General features: G+C 42.2%; 2 protein-coding genes across 5 annotated transcripts; both read left to right on the forward strand.

Moving 5' to 3' along the window:
* Positions 1-229: 229 nt before the first annotated feature.
* LOC147208538 (uncharacterized) lies at positions 230-2,631 on the forward strand. The gene is made up of 2 exons (XM_086135041.1): positions 230-658; positions 1,868-2,631. The coding sequence occupies exons 1-2, from the start codon at positions 233-235 to the stop codon at positions 2,003-2,005; spliced, it is 564 nt and encodes a 187-aa protein (XP_085991167.1). The 5' UTR covers positions 230-232; the 3' UTR covers positions 2,006-2,631.
* A 10,985-nt stretch (positions 2,632-13,616) lies between these two features.
* pmt (phosphoethanolamine methyltransferase) lies at positions 13,617-20,828 on the forward strand. 4 transcript variants are annotated; one of them, XM_086137043.1, is made up of 12 exons: positions 13,617-13,761; positions 14,362-14,533; positions 14,810-14,965; positions 15,057-15,193; positions 15,274-15,425; positions 15,549-15,737; positions 16,785-16,874; positions 16,966-17,055; positions 17,131-17,253; positions 19,671-19,802; positions 20,463-20,579; positions 20,660-20,828. In XM_086137043.1, the coding sequence occupies exons 2-12, from the start codon at positions 14,373-14,375 to the stop codon at positions 20,768-20,770; spliced, it is 1,458 nt and encodes a 485-aa protein (XP_085993169.1). In that variant the 5' UTR covers positions 13,617-13,761; positions 14,362-14,372; the 3' UTR covers positions 20,771-20,828. The 4 variants fall into 4 exon arrangements, with proteins under 4 accessions (XP_085993169.1, XP_085993178.1, XP_085993150.1 ...); XM_086137052.1 differs by lacking the exon at positions 13,617-13,761 and adding an exon at positions 13,802-13,823; XM_086137024.1 differs by lacking the exon at positions 13,617-13,761 and adding an exon at positions 13,846-14,072.
* The last annotated feature ends 413 nt before the right edge of the window (positions 20,829-21,241 follow it).

Consider the following 21,241-nt stretch of genomic DNA (forward strand, 5'->3'; position numbering starts at 1 on the left):
ATTCATCCGTCCTTCCTTGATGATGTCATCGTCAAATCATGTGACAGACATCCACCTATGTAAAGGAGACCAGTTTGTCTTTGGTGATGTCATGATCGCCAAACATCACAGCCAAATGACACTGCAGCATGACAACAAAAAATGCTGCTCCGTCCGCCTCGTCAAAACGCTGTGCAGCTCAGCCAAATTTGGCAAACTGAGTTCTGTTAAATGGAGGACAACATTGACAAACATGCAGACAAGGGACAACATTGACAAACATGCAGACAAGCTGCATGTCAGGTCACTATTTAAACATTCCCACATCCCGCTCAGTGGAGAGTGTCAACCGCAATGGCTCAAGAAGGAGCAAAACATGGCCGCCTACCTCAAATGTCTGGAGGTGGACTACAGAAAACTTTTGATGGAAAACTGCGAAATCCACAAACTTATGGAGTCCAATGAGAAGATTTTCTTAAAAACCAAGGCTGAGCTGTGCAAAACCAATCTGGAGCTGGAGAAGGTAAGACTTGCCAAAGATCACCTCATGTTAGAGATGGCAGAAAAGGAGTCGTGCTGGAATCGAGACAAATACAGGCTGCTCAAAGAGAGGGAAGCTCTGCTGAATGAAATGAGCCAAATGGTGGAGGATATCAAGCACTTGACCCTCAAGTACATGGTAAGAGCTCACCAATTTATACTACTCACAAGAAGTTAGGGATATTTGGCTTTTCAGGTAAAATGTATGGAAAATGTAAAACGGTCAGGCTACATTGATATTATGTCATGAAAGTAGACATTGAAGTAGAAGGACGCACTGGTGGTTTCCTCATCTCAAACAATTCACTGAAACAAAAGTTAGTCACAATGGTGATGACACCACAACAAAAAATGTCAGCGTCTCAATAACTCGTCGTGGGCCCTTGAGCATCAATTACAGCCTGACAACGACCTCTCATGCTGTTCACAAGTCGACTAAATGTCTGCTGAGGCATGACTTCCCACTCTTCTTGAAGGGCAGCCCTCAGGTCATTGAGATTCTGGGGTGCAGAGTTTCGAGCCTCGACACGGTGGCTCACATGATCCCACAGGTTGTAGGGAGGGATTCAAGTTTGGAGAAAGTGCAGGCCGTCTCATTTGAGGTACACCAGTCTCCAACAGCCACTCCCTGGTGAAGTGACCTCGATGAGCTGGAGAATTGTCGTCCATGAAGATGAAATTGGGCCGTATTGTTCACAACATTAATAATGTTATTCAGGTAGGATAGGCTTGTCACAAAGTGTCGGGCAGTTCTCACCTCCCTTAAACGTGCCTGGACTTTGAGTGGCATTCTCAGAGCATTGTTCACAATGGAGCGGCCATCAGCATGGGATGTGGCCAAAGGTCCACTCCTACATCTTTCTGTGACTCTTCCGGTCTCTTGGTATCTCTGTTGCAACCAGCTAATGACACTCCTAGCTCAGTGGACACTTTCGTCTGAGAATCTCATGTTTGACCCATCACAATGGCGACGTATTGTTGATCCATTGTTCGGTGTCGTCTTGGTCTCATGATGTCAAAATGTCAACAGCATGATGAGCATGACTGTTTAAACACCAGCCTCAATCAAACCGGGACATCTATCGGTCGATTCAAGGATCAAACACCTGTTGTGAATGTTGCCGTTGAGCTTCTCATTTGAGAACTTAGCAAAAAGCACTGAAACATTTAACAGTCGGACTTGTACATTCAAAAGCTTTGAGAAGCTTTAAGTTCACCTGTAAAGGTGTGAATGCATTTTAGGCTCGTCCTGTAATTTCACCTGAAAGCCAAATAGCCCAAACTTTTTGTGAGTAGTGTATATTTAAAAGTAACATAAAACTCTGAATGATGTGCTGTCTGTTTTCAGGAGCTTGTGGTCAGAACGTTAGACGGTGAGAATACGCTCAAGGTGAAGGAAGAGGGCAAAGACAAGGAAAAGAAGGACAAGAAGTGCTCTTTATTTGGAAGGATGATGAACCGTTTTATCTCTAAAGCAACTCTTTAACCACACCAGGACAAAAGCTTGCGTGACGCTATCCTCAATCCTCAAACCCTGATATATGTTCGAATACGAGTACTTCTGCTTACTCACTGAGACGTGATAATTATGTCTTGCAATTGTGATGACATTTTTTTTAATTTCAATCTCATATTGTTAAGAAAAAAATTTCTTTTTAATATGACCCAGGTTTCAACCTTATGTGAGACTTTTTCGAGTCACAACTTGTCATTACTGATGTTTTGACATCAAACGGCCCGATTTTCTAAGTCTTGCCACATATTTCACTTCAATGGCGCCTGTAACACAAAGCATTTCAAAAGTTGGCAAGAACATTGAAGTGATAAATGATCACCCCATTGCTTATTTCTCTTTTCTTGATCTGCCCCCTCCTCGCAGCTTGTGACCGTAACGTGGTTAGCTCAGCCGGGGGCCGAGCAGCGCAAAGCAAAGTGGAACATGCAGAGGGTAATCTACAGTTGCCGTAAGTCTTTTCATCTTGTGTTTACCTGAATGGTTCTCCAGACGGCTGAAATGGCTCCCACGCCGCACCATATCAGGCTGCTAAAGTCTTATTAGTGTCATATTATTGGAGCCTTTTTTTAAGTACAAGCAGATGGACAGTCTCAGTGCTGGTATCGATTCTGATGCATCCCTATCTGGGATGCTGTCTTGGTTTGGTCAAATGAAGAATTAAGACACAATAAATTTGTAACAATGAGTTGGTATTGTGTGACAGACTCTATTTATGTCAATTGTGATTGGTGTCTAGTCCAGTGTGTCATTTGGAGTAGCCCCAGCTCCTCACAACAATGAAGAGGTTAAGCATTATGGAAAATGGATGGATGGATAGTTTGGGCTCCATTTTTGTCAAAAGGCTCACATGTGGCAAGTGCAATAACTGCCACATCTACATTTTCTTGCTGGGCCAACTCTACCATGTTTGGGAATTTTGCAGACCGCTCTACGCCATTCTGGGCATTCCGGCGGCTCAGGGGCGTTTTCTATTACACTCCCCCATTACAGCTGACAATTTGGTGATGGAAAGTAGACTAGACCTTACACCAAATAAAAGCAGGTCTGAATTGTAGAGCAGATGGTATAACAACATTTTTGCTGGATTTGATCGAAGCGCATGGTAGACAGATTCTATGCTTGCTGACTGCCTGCCTTGCCTGCGTTGAATTTAAAGTAAATGAGAGGAGCTGCTTTGAATGGCTTGGAAATCAAGTTGGCTGTGTTCATTCCCACAAGAGTACAAATACCTATTTCGAACTGCACCTACTTACAAAATTACCAAAGAAAGAAAACTGGACACTGGACTTAAGATGGGCAGGAATTTCGGACCTTTGGTGTAAACTTAGTGCCATGGCAAAATGGAGACGACAATAGGGATTCAAGAAAAATGGAAACCTCTTAGACTGATAATTTGAAATTGAAAATGAAATTACAGCAGTGCACACTAATAGTATCACAGTGCAGTAGAACTAATGTTTTAGATAGATCATTAGATAGAATCTGCGTGTGTGAGTCTGAGGAATTTGTATACGTTTGAATTTTTAAATCGGGGGTCGGGAACCTTTTTGACTAAGAGAGCCATGAAAGCAAAATATTTGGAAATCTATTTCATATATATATATATATAACTATTTTAAAAGTGAATTCACCAAAATGTCAGTATAATAAGCCTCTTATATAATAATTTTGTGATAATACTCACCATTAATGAGAATGGTTTTCTGTTCCTCACGATTGCTAGCAAAGCCAGCGGAATTATAGTCAGTTTGCCGGGTCCATATGCTGAGTTGCTGCTGGCTAGCTTGCACCCTGCTCAGTAGCTTGCACACTTCCCTTCTGCTGTCTCCCGCAGGGTATTTTGATGCGACCGTAGCATGGCGCGTGTCAAAGTGCCGCTTTACATTCGACCGTTTCATCGATGGTATTTTGTCATTGCAAATTAGACACACCGCAGAACCTGTTGTCTCCACAAAGGTGAATCCTTCAGTCCATTCGTCCTGAAGTCTACCATACTCGTCATCTTTTTTTTTCTTTTCGCCATCTTATTCGTCGAAGGATTAGCTTTGAGCTAATGACCGAGCGGGCTGATTCAAAAGAGGGTGTTTAACTGTTTCTCAAGCAACGGCCAACGTAGGCCAGTATCATCCAATGAAAATTGCTCCTGCAGCTAACTGCAGCCCTGAACAGGACTTGAGCAGTGAAAATTCGATGGATGGATTAAAGAAGCCAGAATATTTTGTTTTAAGTGCGAGCCAATTGCAATCATCAAAAGAGCCACACCTGGCTCGTGAGCCATAGGTTTCCGACCCCTGTTTTAAATGATCATTTTTGTAATAGAGGGTTAAGTTGGTCCGAGACTCACCACAGAGCTAAAACATTATGGAAGCCTTTTTAAAATATATTCCATGTGGTTTATTCCACTCCTTCCTGTGGTTTCCCTACCTCCATCTTTTTCAAGAAGACTTGCTGAGTAGGAGGAGAGCATGTGGTTCTCCTCAGGCTGCTTCATATCAATACACCCCCTCGTCTACCTTTCATGTCCTATAAATAGCCAATGTTCCCAATTGTAATCACCAAAAAAGCCGCTTGTGATTCTTTGTGCCTGTTTGCTGTGTTTCTGGCTGCACCGACTGCACAAATTAACAGTCCTAACATTGGTGGACAGTTGTTTATCCTGTAGGAGATGAATCAAAGATGTGAGTGAAAAATGGACACAAGGTCAACTGGACTTCGTTCATTTGGCACGTACTTGGCAAAGGTTGTTTTCCAGATTTTTCTATGTGCAGTATATATGAACACTTAACCAAAGCAGTGATAATATGTCGTCTATATGTCCCCATGTGTGATGCATTCATAAGTCATGTGTCTTAACTCATGGATTGGCAAAATCCCTTTCAGCAGGCTACAGATGGAATGCATTCTACCATTTTTATTCTGCCATATGAGAATGTTGTCACTGTGACTCAAAAAAAAAAAGTAAATTCCTTTATGCGCAATTTTATTGGAATACACAAAGGCTGATCAAAACAATCCTTCTTACCTTAGAGCTTTTGTGCTTGGCAGAGATAACACCCTGCGTTTAAAATTGTTGATACACTAAGTTTCAAGACAGGACCCCCCACACATGATATATTCTGTGTTTGGCTTTCATTTGGAGCAAAGTTTTGGAATGCAACAGAAAATAGTCCATTGCATGAGAAGGGAAGAGGGAGTTGTCAAACTGAATCTTGATAAATTCATGTTTTGTAACTGCGTGAATTAGGAGGAAAACAATAAGAGTTGCTTTTTTTTAAATTGGAAATTAAAATTAATTCGGTTTTATACTATGCAGAGATTCAAGACTCCCTGTGCTAGATGCAAAGCAATCCTCCAACATGCTGTAGTCAACCCTCTTCCATTTTTCTCAGTGTCCTTTTCATTGTATTCTTTTTTTTTTAATGAATGGAATCACCACAGACCTTATGTAATTTGCCAGAAATCTCCAATTTAATTTAACATGTCCCAAAGACATTCACCCATGAGCTTTGTGGCTTGCCAATAGGTTTTCATTGAACAGAAGGGTACCAATATTCTAGCAGCTCTACAAGTGTGATTCTTATTCATCATTATTTCCAAAATATTCATTTAAAAATTATTTCAGTGAGTGAACCAAACTCAACACTCTTTTTGCAGTGCATTATTGGTCCTCAAAGCCAATTTTAGTTCAGACATGATGTTCCACAAATTGAGTGGGGTTGAATTATTGTATGAAGAAGGCTCATTTGAACTTGATTAAACTCACAACATTCTATTTATTTCTTAGCAAGTTTCAAGATAAGTCATTCATAATTTTTTTTACAGATGCTGTGATATTTCTATATTTTTTATTTAAAAACACAGTACTTTGCATTTAGTCATTCTCTGTTTGACATACTAAATCTGAGAGGTAGTCCAAACCGTAATTTCCCCTCTTAATGTCCTTTAACTCACGCTGTGGAAAAATACCACCGATTGTTTACCGTCATAAGTCCAGGTCAACGTTTAAACATTTGCCAAGTGAAGGTCAACAGAGTCAAAGTGCAGAACGTGATCAGACATCACCACCTCTTGTATTCCTGCACAAACTATAACATCAGTATCCTGACCCGCACAATACATCAGCGTATTTTCCATACGTTTTCCAAAAACAGGCTTTCTGTGCGACATCCTGGATGCCAGCGGATGTTGAGACTATTTTGAGGTTGGTGAGTCCCTGAGGAGCAAAAGTCCATAATGTTACATGGCCTTATGTTTCAGTCAAAGTCAAGCAGCTTCCTCTCGTTAAATGCTGACATCCGTATTAACTTTAGCCTGCAGTCACCTGCGCCTCTTTGGCCTTTATTCCTCAGATGTCTTGCGTCGGAAAATCTGCACGGCCGGTACACACACTGCAACATTTCGGTGCTTTCATTCCTCTTTAGATGGCATATCAAGTTAATGATGCATTTGGGTTTGACAGTCGTTTGTTCAGTATACTGCAAAGTCATGGATGCCGTTACAGGTGAATCTAGAAAACGCTTTATTTACAGTTGGGCGTTGATGAAGGCAACAACTTACAGTGCTGCAAAGAAGGTTTTTCATGATGCAAGACCCAAATTTAGATCAGTCGGCCTCGTCTGGTGTCTGCACATATTATTATAAATGATGATCAAAACAGACGTTGGCCTACGCGCAAGCCAAATTTTGTGTTCCCTCCGGCCAAATGGTGCTTTAAGACTAGCGCAGTCTGGAGAGTCTTATGCATTTAAGTACAAGCGCAAAAGAGAAAGGTCATTCTTCAGTTCAATAAGCTGAATGTAATTGATGTAAAATGTTCATATATTTTTTTTGGTGTCTGGTGGTTAGCGCGTCGACCTCACAGTGCACAGGTACCGGGTTCAATTCCAGCTCTGGCCTCCCTGTGTGGAGTTTGCATGTTCTCCCGGGCCTGCGTGGGTTTTCTCTGGGTACTCCGGTTTCCTCCCACATTCCAAAAACATGCATGACAGGCTGATCGAACACTCTAAATTGTCCCTAGGTGTGAGTGTGAGCGCGGATGGTTGTTCATCTCAGAGTGTCCCCGGCCTACTGCCCGAAGACGGCTGGGATAGGCTCCAGCAGCCCCCGTGACCCTTGTGAGGATAAAGCGGAACAGAAAATGGATGGATGGATGGATGTTCATATATTTTCGACTGAAATTAAGCAGTGATTCCCCATTCCCTTCACAATAAGGTAGACAGTTACTCAACTCAACTCTACTGTATTGATAGAGCACTTTCAAACAGCTATTGCTGCATACAAAGTGCTGCAACTAACATATATATACAACAATAAAGCAATAAATCAGTAACAAAGATGGTAGAAGGCACCAAACAGTAAAACTAAGATCAAATCTGAGTCATGCTGAGTCAAATGCCAAAGAATACAACTGAATTTTGAGGCGGATTTTAAAGATGGGCAGCAAAGGGGTTGCCGAATGTTCAGTGGGAGGTCATTCCAGAGAGACTGCCAACTGTGCAGCATAAGAAAAAGCAACAGGTGGCACTATAACCTCGGTATTTACTCCAGTGTGGATTTGAAATCAAGGTCCATTTCCTGTTCATGGACTGCTATCCCTTGCTTCCTACTGATCTGAATGAGTCATGTTTTAGCTGTCATGGAGAGATTTATGCTCAGATGATGGATTTAAAGGTCATGTTAGTATCCATTTAAATAAACCTCTCCACTCTTCAGTTCAATTTCTGAGAAACTTGTTGACTGTGATCTATTTTTCAAGGGGTTTTTTTCGTTTGTTTATTTGTGCAAAAAAGTCATGCATTAGACAAAATGACTTATTTCGACCCTAACTGCTTAGGAATCATAATGGAATTGAATGTATGCTCAAGTCAACATGTAGATGTTGTCGCACAGCATGTCTGCCATGTTATTTTAGATTTACTTTTTGTCTTTGTCGTCCAGTTTGCATCGCAATTTGAGCTGCGGTGAAAAAGTGCAGCTCGCTGTCCTCGTGTGCTTTTGAAGTTTGCTGTGTGGCAAATGGCCTGCGACTGAGTCAGTCGAGTAGTAGCCCAACTCTCGCCGAAAGTCAACTGAGATTGTCCGCAATTACCTTTATGAAGACAAAACACTATTCATAAAACGATGATTGGATGTCATAGTTTGAACATTATGGGGGGTTTTTTTTCAATCAAACGAGTCACACAACATAGTCAGGTTTGTAAGGTGATGTTCAAAGTCAGGCTGCTGAAGTTTAGATTTGTAAGGTAGGACATCAAGAAAGACAACTGAAGAGAACGTTTAGCGGCAAGATGACTTAACTTTCCAGGAACCTTGTACTTTACTGACATGATATTCGACGGTGGCAGGGTTGGCCGGCCGTGATGGCCAGGAACGCCCCGGAAATACACCGACCATTTGAGAAAATGAACATTTTCCTGTAATTCCCGACGGCCACCTGGTCCTTGACTATTCTCTTTTGCACCCTCGCTGCTTTACATGACCTCTCCTGAACATGAGGACCTCCCACCGCTTGGATTACAGGCCTGAAGTCTTCAAGTCAGAAGGGTGTCAGATATAAACGGTGTTGGAGGTGGATGCAAGGTAAGTAAGTCATCTCAGGGGAACTGATTCCTGAGCTGATATAGAGCCAGAAATAATAATTTCCTTTTTTTGCTGTAATTCAGACTCAGAGCACCTTCATCGTTATCTGATTTGATACCTGAACTCAATCTGCAGGTGTCACCCAAAGTACAATGCTACCTTTTTGACCCTCTGCGAGAGTTGTATAGCTTGTAACTATGAACATTTCTATTCTTTTCTAGTAGCTATTCTCATGCCACACATTTTACATGGACATAAATACAAACTGTGACATTCTAAAAAGAGGCTTAATATTACCCACAGATGTATTTCCCCACCAGGGCATAAGCAACTAAGCCGACTCATACACTGAACTTGTATGAACGGTATAGGGACCCACCCCCCCCTGCCCCCATACACCCACAATCATGACGCTGGTCCGTTTCTGTTTCCTTATGTTCCTTAACATAATGATTATAAGTCCCTCTTAAAACCTGCTTTTACCGAGTCTACAATCTAGTCTCCTTATAACCAAGTTTGCAGAACGCCCAGTGAGGCATTGACCAAATTCACCAACATGCTGAACTAGACCATTGCCCCCGGTGCCTGTTTTTATGCCGAGCGCAGATTACTGTCTGATACAACATTTTATGATGAGGGACAAGGTAACTCCGTGCGCCAGAACGCCCAGACAGGTGCAACACCTCCTCAAACATGCTAAACTATAGACTTACACTTGTAGGAATATGAAGCTATGCCCATTTTTATGCCGAGCACACGTGTGCCAGTCGACCAAAATCGGGCCCAACATTTCAAGATACAAAATCAACCATCGTAAGTCATCTACACCGTAGATTCTATGGCGTGATAAATCATCCTGTGCATGCTCAACGAATCCCTTTGTCTCTGCTTCTCCTAGAATGCGCAAAACAAACAAATCGCGACCAAAGAACATACGGCGCATGATTTGTAAAACCAATAATAAATCCGCACTTGTCCGCGAACCTCGTGAAGAGGAGTGAAATAGAAAATGGATAAATGGGTGTAAATGTTTGGCAGACATTTTCAAATGCACCACTGTATGAAGTTCATATGTCATTACATATTCCAACTATTTGTTCTCATGACAGTGAATGTACATGGATAAAATGTTAACCCAGATAGTAATGCCGCCCCTTCGTTGTATTTGTTGTATGGTGGTGTTGTCCACTAAACTTGCTTCTCATTGCTGCTGCTTATGAGCTGCCCAAAATACATCTAATTCTCTTTTAATTCACCATGAATGCGTCATCAACTCCCTGCAGGAAAATAACATCTTAAACATCTGGAGTGCAAGTCTGGGTTACTGTGACTCACTGCACTAAGAGTGCAGCAAATGTCTCCTGTATGAGAAGAGTTGATGTCAGTGCAAAATGTAAGAATGCTCTCTCTTGTGGATAGGGCATGGCTGGACGTGTGCAAGGGTGGAGTAGAAAGGATGAAAAGCACAAATGATGTTGGTCAAAAAATATTTTGAGCAGCAGTGTTGTGTCTGCACTGTTCTATAATTTAAAGATGCGCCCTCAAAGAGATCAATAAATAAGTCCGTTTACTCACGGCTACACGGCTAATATTTCATTCCTCCTTCCATCTTCCCTCATGGGAGAAAGAAAACCTGAAAGAACTTGAAGATGTGGTTTGAAAGGATATCCAATCAATCTTTTATGTGAAGATACACTTAAAATATGAATTTGTCAACCTCGAGTCACGTTCATTTGGCACCTTACGATACGCTTCCCTGATACCAAGTCGGGTCATAGAGATCCCCAAGCCAGCTTGCTTTAGATGTCGCCCTCTTCCAACTCACTTGATTCAGGATCTTCATGAGGCTTCTCTGAGCTTGCTGAAGCGATGATCATTTGAATCAGGCGTGTTGGAGGACAGAGACGTCTAAAACAGGCGAGATGGTGGATCTTGAGGACCGGACTTGGGCACACCTGCCTTATACTGACACAAACAACTGCTTTGACCTGCTATACAAACAGCATAAAGAGATTATCTCTGATTGTTTTTCTCTTTGTGGAAGTAAAATGGCCCATGTTTCTATTTGCACATGCTGCAAGCACAAAAATTAAGCATCTTTACATAAAGTCTCATTAAAATCCACAAGTGATGCCTTTATGCATACAATCTAGAGATGGCACCTCTGTTATAGTATTCACATTAAAGGGTACATCATAAAATCGAACTTATCAACTTGATTTATCATTTGTATTTGATAATTCATCAGCTTTTTTTCACTCATGTATTAAGTAGGTATCAGTTCTCGATTCTTTTTTGTTTTATTTTTAATCATCTGTACTCACTGTACTGTCTTATGGTTTTATTACATTTGATAGATTAATTTTAGTAATCAAAATGATAATAAAATGACATACAGTATATTATCAATATTGTACACAACTATGAACAAATGATCAACCCTCAAAATCAGCAGCTCCCCAAATTCACTTATTGTATTTTCTGACTGCCTTTATGGACCATTACTGCCACCTAGTGAAAATAATATCCACATGGACATTGTTAGTGTGTCCTATTCAAGTGCACTAATGAAAGGATCAAAGTGTGACGAATACAAAAGTTTGCTTCTGCTGAAGTGCTTTTTTTTTTTTCATCTGCTGGTAATATTCAAATCAGGGTTGCTACTTTGGGATGAAGTTTCTGAAGACACATGCCCGAGCGTGTTACAATTTCAGATCAAGGTGACTTGAAAGGTGGAAAATAGAATAATAATGTCATGATATTTAAGATGGGTGGCTCGGTGATCCAGTAGTTAGCGTGTCGACCTCACAGTACAGAGGTGTAGGATTCGAATCGGGCTTCATGTGTGGAGTTTGCATGTTGTCTCTGTGCCTGTGCATGTTTTCTCTGGGCACTCCGGTTTCCTCCTACATTCCAAAAACATGTACAGCAGGTTAACGCTCTAAATTGTCTCTAGGTGTGAGTGTAAGCGCGGATGGTTGTACGTCTCTGTGTGCCCTGGCAACCGTTTCAGGGTGTACACCGTCTACTGCTGGCATAGGCTCCAGCACCCCCCGCGACCCTTGTGAGGATAAAGCGGATCGCAAAATGGATGGATGGATGACATTTAAGACATTAAAATAAACAACAGTCATGTAAATGTTATCTCTAATTATTTTCAGCCTCTTACTGACTGATGGCTCATTTATTTTCAACATTTGTACACCTGTCGTCACCCATGATTCACTTGGCCTGACTTTTTGTCTTTGCGCCCCGCAATTGGCTGTTGACGAGTCAACGGTGTATCCTGCCTGTCACCCAAAGTCAGCTGGGATAGGCTACAGTTCACCGGTGAACCTTATGAGGCCAAGAGCTGAGGGCAATGAACGGTTGCATCATATATTGTGTCATCAACCTGTCTCTTTCTTGGTTAACTTGTTTTCCTATTTAGACATAATTATTCTTTCAGTCCACTTTGTACCAAAGACTAAAAATGATCCAATTGTAGTTTAACGCAGTTGCAAATATCTGAAGGCTACAATGTAAATCTGTAAAAGGGACTTTACCCAAGAGAGAGGTTTCAGGAGCCTCACTGAAGAAAATAACATGCACTGATGTTTTCCAAATTTTTGTGCTTTCAATGTGTACCTTACCATAACACTTTGTCACTGACACGTTGCTTACACGGTACCGTATAATGGGACTTGTACTTTGAATATTCACAGCGCTATCTCAATGACCTACTCCATCCAGTACCGTGTGCCATGAACTTGTACTCTGTATTGGAACTGTGTACAAAGTCACAGATTGCGCACACACACTCGTAGAGACAACTTTGTTTTGAATGTGTTGTCTATCGAATAGTCCTGAAAAGACCAAGACTCAAAGTAACAACAAAACACAGAGAAATAACACACAATACTACGAGAAACAAAACAACATGACACGAACACAACAATCCGGCAAAGACTGATAGAGCCCAGGCAACTACATACCGTAATTAATACAAGCAAACCAACGAGACAACAAGCAACACCTGGACAAGACACGAAGGGTTGTGGGAGCTGATTGGTGAACGCAAGGGACCCGGAAGACAAGGACAGGTAGAGACAGAATAAACAAATGGGGAAACAACACCAAATGTAATCTAAACAAAAATAGAATCATGACAGATTCCGCTCCGACTGATCTGGACCAGATCTGAGGTGGACCATCTACTTGGAGGCTCTGCTATGGATAGTTCTTCATTGACCAGTCGGACCAGGTTTTGAGGCAGACCCACCTCAGATTCTGCTCTGACTGATCTGGACCAGATCTGAGGTGGACCATTTACTTGCAGGCGCGCTTCTATGGAGATTTCTTCATTGACCAGGCGGACCAGGTTTTGAGGCAGACCACCTCAGATTCTGCTCCAACTGATCTGGACCAGATCTCAGTTGGACCATTTACTTGCAGGCGCGCTGCTATGGAGGTTTCTTCATTGACCAGCCGGACCAGGTTTTGTGAAAGACCCACCTCTCCAAAGGAGTGTTCCTGCTCATTAACATTGCATAGATATTGTGTCCAAAGTTGCCCACTCGGTATCCATTGCAGCCTGGTCATCCAGGAAGGGTGTTTCTCCCATCTGCGGCCCCTTCTCAAGGTTTCTCATTTTGCCCCCGATGGGGTTTTGCGAGTTTTTCCTTGCCCTCCTGCGGGTTAAGATCACAGGATGTCATTTATTTTTAGTATTATTATTATGATCATTATTATTATTATTGTTGAGCAATTTTCTGTATACATACTCAAATATGCTTCTGTCAGTTGACTGATCAAATTAATTTGTGAACTACAGTATGTTTGATCAGCACTTAATGTTACATGATCAAATGGAGCTGTCTTTTAGATAGCTAGAACTCTATTGTTAATGGAGAATGGTCATTTGATACGTGAATCGTCATTGTAGGACACAACAATAATATTCGCCGAAACATTTTTTTTTCTCCCGGCACCATGATGCAATGTTGCGCAATGGCTGCGTGCCACAGCGCAGTTCCAACGTGTCAGCACAAAATAAAGAGAGGAGGGAGAGAGCGAGAGAGGGGGAGCGTATCAGAGACAGAGAGGGAGAAAGAGAGAGAGCCTCACCAGTTCGAGGAGCGGTGGGATTTCTTCTTCATCGTCATCATGTAAGTCTGCCAACTTATTTTACTCATTCCTGCGTTGTGCACTTATCTGCACTGTTAAGCAGGTGGGTTTTTTTCTTGTTTTATTTGTTTGTTTTAATTGTGCCAAGGCCCACTTCCTCCCCTTTCTCTGACCCACCCCGGCGCCCTCCCTTCACTCAGATTGGATACATCCTCATGGTCAGGTTCTTACACCTCATGGCCTCATCTGATATAAGTAGTAAGGGGAGGGCCCAACGCCTCATATTGTGACTGGAGGACTGCGAGTTCATTCATTTTCACAAGTAAACTTTCAAAGAGCACTATGGAGCACGGTATGTGGAAGTGGGATGGTTTAACCATGTCTGCTGTTCCTGAAGTCCTTTTTTTTCTGCAAAATTTTCTATCAATGGTTTCAAAGAAATAGTACGTATCACAAATGGTAGAGGTATCGTTTACTTAGTAATGGTGTGTTCTGAGGGGGTGAGTACCATTGGTCTGAAAAAAAGTGATATCCAGCATCCGTAGTTTTTATCATTGCAAGAAAATGTGTCTTTTTTTTCACATTGACAATAAACTACCTTTCTATATCATCCATTGATCTGAATCCTGTACCCTATGCAGTGCGTAGGACCATGACAGAGTTTTGGAAGGAGCACTCCAAGGAGGCCACAGTGCAGGAGATGATGCTGGACTCGTGCGCCGTTGAGTTGACTCAGCAGGAACTGCCCGAAATCTTGTCCATACTGCCCAATTTGGCTGGATGTCGTGTGCTGGAACTGGGGTCCGGCATTGGGTGAGCATGGAGTAGTAGTCTGGGGTCGTTTTTATGAAGCGTGCATTAATTTGATCAGCAGGAGCACAAGATTAAATATGTGTAGGACTTCTGTATCACATTCAATGACGTGGTTAAATGGGTGTTTTCCAAGTTTGGACCTACTTTAATAGGATAGCGGTGACAGACATATCGAATCTGAAGTAAAAACTCAATACATGATAATTGAGCAGACATTTTCTAGTTTCCTAATCTCCAAGATACAAGACTGAGACATGTGCACTTGCGTACAAACAGTCGATACACCAGCCATCTGTTGAAGCGGGCGGACCACGTGACCGCCGTGGATTTCATGGAGAACTTTGTGGAAAAGAACCGGCAGAGCAACGGGCACCACAAAAACGTTACCTTCCTCCAAGCTGATGTGACAAAGTTGGACTTGCCCCCAAACAGGTGTGTATGGCGAATGTGCATCTGAAGTCATCGCAGACATAGAAACATATTGTAAAATCGGATGGACCCGCACTCCTCCTGTCTTCCTTAGTGTTGACTTCATTTTCTCCAATTGGCTGTTGATGTACCTCGGTGACGAGGAGGTGCATTTGTTGTTAAAGAAAATGCTGGTGTGGTTGCAGCCCGGTGGCTCGCTCCTCTACAGAGAATCATGTCACCACCGCTCGGGTACAAAATTCACCCAATCCATTCATCTGGATATTTGTACTGCTCTACACTGTGTTGGTGTAATTGTGCTGACTTTACAGGTAACTGCAAAAGGGAGTTCAACCCTACACGTTACCGCACCGAAACCCAGTACAACCACATGACCGCATCGGTCCAAGTGGAGGATGAAGAAGTCGGTCAGAGGTTTGGTTTCGACATCGTTTTCAGGAAGAGGGTCAAAACTTACATTGAGGTATTCTGGTTTGGATCTTTCAAAATATTGACATAAACCTTAACAGGTTCACTTGTTCAGCAGAGGGGAGTGTGTTCAAAAATCAAATTTGTCACTGATGTGTTCTTGCCTTTTCACCTACAGTTGAAAAACAACCCGAATCAGATCTGCTGGTTGTGGGAGAAGGTTGCACGCTCTTCAGACGCAAAGGAGACATTCAGGACCTTCCAGATGTTCCTGGACAACAAGCAGTACACTCGACGGGGCATACTGTGCTATGAGAAGATGTTCGGGGCGGGTTATGTCAGCACAGGCGGGATCAGCACCACCAAGGTCAGAACAAACATCTTTCACGAGAAATATACACTTACACTATTTGGTGCCCGATAAAGGCACAGGCTTTAACAACCATTTTAGTGGAAAAAATATACTGTACATCGATCAAGTTTCATTTTTTCAGCCATCCATCCATTATTTGAACCGTCTATGCTCACGAGGGTCAATTTACGTAAAATTCCATCAATTAAATGAAGAGCTATCCACTATTTCAGGATGTTTTGGTTGAGTTCAGTCATTTTGGAAATGTTAAAGTACCCGTTACTAATTGTAAAACTTCTTCATGCCCATCCTCTTACGTTGACATTCGAAGCCATCTTGTAGAGATACCGAAAATAATTTTCCTTAAAAATAAGAGCACATTAGGGCCTCATGTTTGACAAGTTCAGGTTTCAAATTTCACTTCAGGCCTATCTATATGGAGTTCATGTTCTCCCCTGCGACTAGACAGGTGCTCTCGTTTTCTCTAATGTACAAAAAAATCTTGCATGAATACTCTAAATTGCCTGTAAGTGTCAATGTGCATGTGGATGGTTGTCAATTGTGTGACGACAAGTCCAGCGTTTATCCTGCCTCTTGCTGATCAGATGGTAGATTACCGCTCACCTGTGACCCTTGGAAAAGTGATGGAAAATGTTTCTCAGACATTGTTGCTTCCCAATGAAAAATGTTAAAAGAAACATTGGTGTCACGTTATTTAGATTAGCACAGTTTTGTTTGTTTTTTTTGTCTAAGATCATACAATGCTTTTGATAGTGTGAAGGGCTTCAAATAGCTGACATTTGTGAACCTGGTGATTGCCCAATTTCCATTTCACGATGAAGTCAATATATATCCTGACCTGTTACCTGAAGTCAAGCCTCTGGGCAGGACAAGATGTATACAAAATGCATGGATTGGGGCCATACCACTCCACAAATCGTCATAGGAATCATATTGTTTTTGGATCATGCTGGTATCAACCAACAAAATGGAAGTACAAATGCATCGAGATAAAATATAAGAGCAGAAAACAGCAACAGCTTTACGACCTTGTAACAACAGGAATTTGTAGATCTGCTCAACTTGCAACCTGGACAGAAGGTTCTGGATGTTGGCTGTGGTATCGGTGGAGGCGATTTCTACATGGCAAAGGTCAGAGCCATGGAAACCACCCATTAAAACATGGAACAGCATCTTGACTCTTGAAGATCGGCATAGTAGAGTTGGTCATACTGTATTTCAGACATTCGGAGTGGAGGTGCTTGGCCTGGACCTGTCAGAGAACATGGTGGACATTGCTATGACAAGGGCCTTTGCCGAGAGGCTGCCCTCGGTATGTTGAAAACCTCGCACATTGAATGTCATGGCTTCAGTCATGTTTAATATGAATGCAAATCACAATTTATAGGTTGAATTTGAAGTTGCTGATGCCACGAAGAGGACGTTTCCCGAGGGTTCATTTGACGTTATCTACAGCCGAGACACAATCCTCCACATTACAGACAAGCTTGCTCTCTTCAAACGTTTCCATGTAAGTACAGTGGGTGTGCTCTTAGCTAATAGCATCAAGTTTATACACTACTAGGCTTGGGTCGATGACCAGTTTGATGGTTTAAAAAGTCAAGGTTTCATTAACTGTTAATAGTCTCTGTCACCACAATGATAAAAAACCCTTAGCTTTTTTTGAGGGGGCTTCTAAGCAGGGCACAATATGATCGGCTGATTGCAGAGTTGAGGAAATGAGCTGCTTCACTTTTTTTTGGGGGCTTGGAGAGCAAAGAGGGGAGGGGCGAGCAGTTTCGGCACAGGGGAGGAGGGGGAAGCAGTGAGTGAGAGAACTTCAAGCTCCTCCTTTTCGCTCTGTTGATTAATGTGCTTTGTCTTAAGGGAAAAAAAACAACAACAAAGCCCAATTGCCAAATTTTAACTGATTTATTTAAACTTAACATGGTACATGTTTCTTTGTTACTTTGTCATTTTGTTTAAAAATAAAAGTGACATTTTAGCACTATTATTTTAACATTGAAATGCTGCAATAATTTTTGCTCACAGTTATGATTCAATCAGAAACTAATAATGACCCATTCCTATACAATACACAGAAAAATTTGGGCTGTTTGGGTTGTGAGTGGAATTTCAGGATGAACCTTAAATGCTCTAGAAACTTTAGAGGTGAGCTTTGTTAGACCTCCTTTAATCTTTGAATGCATATCTCCAGGTGTTCAATGTTTCAGTACGTTTTGCTGCACTTATCTAGCAAGGAACTGAACAGCAAATTCTCAACAGATGTTTTATCCATGAATTGACCAACACATTTGGTTGTACACTGAGAATGATTTAAACAGTTCTTTTTTTCATGCTCTTCACACCAAGACAACATCGAACATTTAATCAACATACCCTCATGATTTGAAGCTTCATACGGGGTGTTTTCAGGTTAATGGCTGCTAGCTATCGTGATGGCCAGGACCGGCCCGGAAATACATCGGCCGTTTGGGAAAATTAAAAGATTTTCCAGAAATTCAGGACGGAGGTGGTTTTGATGACTATCGTGGTGGTGATGGACTTAATGAAATGCACAAAGTTTGCTCGGGTTCAATACATTTTTGCATCCACCAAACGGAAGACTTAGGAGGCCGCAAAGTTGACACTTGAGTTTGGTCGGTGGATTCTCACGTTATGAGCAGGTGGAAGGAACTTTGATTTGTTTGCTGATGAAGAAGGGTTCTTGTGGCTCAGACCCCGTACTGTCTCGGAGCTTCATCAGGACCACACTGGGTGGGTTTCCTGGAGCCGACTTATTGCTTCAGCTTGTGCTCCCGACAGCTGGCTTGTCATGGCTCACCTACCACGTGTGTGGTGGTTGAATGTTTGAGAACCCAAAATTCAAGCTCGTTAGAAGTCCACCACCAGTGGATTCGGGCGGGGACTTTGCAAACGAAAGAGCCCCCAAAAAGAAGCGAGGGGTCTTTCGGCAAAGAGCATCAGAGAAACATGAAAAATAGTGCTAAGACTCAATTTGTTTCTTTAAATTTAGTCTTGAGCCCATTTAACTGTCCTTTTCAAACCGTTGTGCATTTCAGTTTATACCTTGCATCAATTCCTTGCCTCGGCTGGAAAAATCTCATTTTGAAGCCATTCGAAGTTCAAGCAACGAGGGTGTATCTTGAAATTGATTATTATCATGTCCTAGTGGATTCATCAATGCATAGCTGGAAGGATAATCGCAGTAAGCAATACATAACCATAAATTTATTCAAAATGCATTTCAATGTCATTTAGGTGGTGAGAACTGCATAGAAAGGTTGTAGCTGCAGTTCCTTGAGGCCAGTCTTGGTCCAGCAGTGACAAGCTGGTTGGAGTTGCCCTCCGCTATGTGGATGCCTTCGATTTGGGAGGTGTTCTCTAACTTCAAAGCTGAAATGATGCCACAATATATGGTCCAGGACAGTTTGAATACACAACAAATTGCCTGTAGAAGTTGTCCGGGTGACAAAGTAGGTCTCCTTATCGCGAGTTTGTTTCTTTCTGAGATCTATCATTCCCTTCTCAAAGCACAGTGCAAGGATTCCCTTGTTATTCGTTTACTCTGACGTGAGACTGGAGCAGACATGGTGTGGTGGTTTGGCTTGAGGAATCTTGGTGATGAGGAGACATCGGTCCACTTGTGTATATTCATGACACCATTCAGCTCCTTGTTAGAGAACAGCAAGTCGTGCAAAATAATACTGACATTGAATAGTTTTACATATGTGTTCAAAAGCTTTGTGACAGTTCACCTGTAAAGGTTATACACATTCAGCTCATCCTGAAATTTAAGCCAAATACATGTACCCCTCACTTTTTGCGAGCAGTGTGTGTTCCACAAACTCTTGATAAGTTCCATCAATTGAAATCAGCGCTTTTTTTTTTTTACTCAAGTAAAGTGCATGTGCTCTTCATGTCCAGTCATGGTTAAGGCCTGGGGGCCAGCTGCTTATCAGTGACTACTGTTGTGGGGAGAAGCCATGGACCCCCCAATTTGAAGCTTATGTCAAACAGCGAGGCTACATCCTCTACACACCATCACAGTATGGAAAGGTAAGCACACAGTAAAGCATCATTATGTTAAGATTTATACCAGAGCTGCCCTAAATAACACATTTCTTTTCATGTTTCTGTAATTGTTAATCCTCTCCCATAGCATCACCAATTGACTTGTCTCACACATCACAGCTATTCATTTTCAACCTCTTTGAGCAATGTCACCAGTGTTATTTATTTATTTATTTTAATATCCTGAGCAAGAGTTGCTGACTTAACGTTCGCTTATACTGCATGTGTCACCATGGTCACAAGCTGAAACTCAACTGTAATCAAATAATTAACAGAGACAAAGCCCCTGCGCGGGACTATTGTTTTATTCGGAAGTGGGTATCGCCAGTCCTGTGAGTCCATCAGTGAGCTGTCGTCAGTATTTCGTGCTCGGCCAATCCGTCCTCGTCGACTGTGACAGCCAAGTGACATCAAGACGGAACATGCAGACATGCAGCAAAATACAGAAAAAAATAATAATCGGAGTGACCCTGTGGCAGACTGACGAAATGCCCACTTCTGATCATTTGTAACAACACTTAAAAAATAGTAATGGGTTACTTTAAAAACGCAGTGCCATCTCTTGCTGTCTTGTCTCTTCAGTATGGGATGACTTCACCTCATTGCTCGTGTTGCTCATGTTGTCTTTTGTGTCCGCTGGCGTAGTTCATTCAGGATGCTGGCTTCTGTAATGTTCAGACATCTGACCGGACAGCCCACTTCATCCAGACCATTAAGGAAGAACTCCAGAGAGCTGATGAAATTAAGAGTGAATTTATCGAGGTTACCACTCTCCCAACCGACAAACAATTCTAAACAATCTCTTTGATAGCCGGCTGTCTAACCCGCAGGTATCTTTGCAGGAATTCTCTGAGGAGGACTATAGTACCATTGTGAATGGCTGGATAGGAAAATTGGAGCGTTCCACCAGCGGAGACCAACGATGGGGCCTTTTTCATGCAAGAAAGAACTGAGTGATTGTATCTAACTGAATGGTTATCCAATAAATCTGTGGGTTGGGCAGGTGGAAAACCCAGTGTCCTATGTCTTTATGATACATGATTAATACAAATTTTTTCTTGTATTTATACAAAATAATTAATTTTGTGGTTGGTTTAAACACAAATGTACTCAGTGTTTTGGGGTTTTTTTGTGTGCAGGCGGCGCGGTGATCCAATGGTTAGTGCGCGGACCTCACAGTGCACAGGTCGTGGGTTCAATCCCGGCTTCGGCCTTCCTGTGTGGAGTTTGCATATTCTCCCCAGGCCTGTGTGGGTTTTCTCCAGGTACTCTGGTTTCCTCCCACATTCCAAAAAATGCATGGCAGGCTGATAGGCCACTCTAAATTGCCCCTACGTGTGAGTGTGAACATTGATGGTTGTTGGTCTCCATGTGCCCTGCGATTGGCTGGCAACCGGTTCAGGGTGTTCCCCGCCTACTGCCCG

The sequence above is a fragment of the Hippocampus guttulatus genome, chromosome 2 (genome assembly GCF_054856545.1).
Source record: "Hippocampus guttulatus isolate MCC_2025c chromosome 2, RoL_Hgut_1.0, whole genome shotgun sequence".
Classification (NCBI taxonomy): domain Eukaryota; kingdom Metazoa; phylum Chordata; class Actinopteri; order Syngnathiformes; family Syngnathidae; genus Hippocampus; species Hippocampus guttulatus.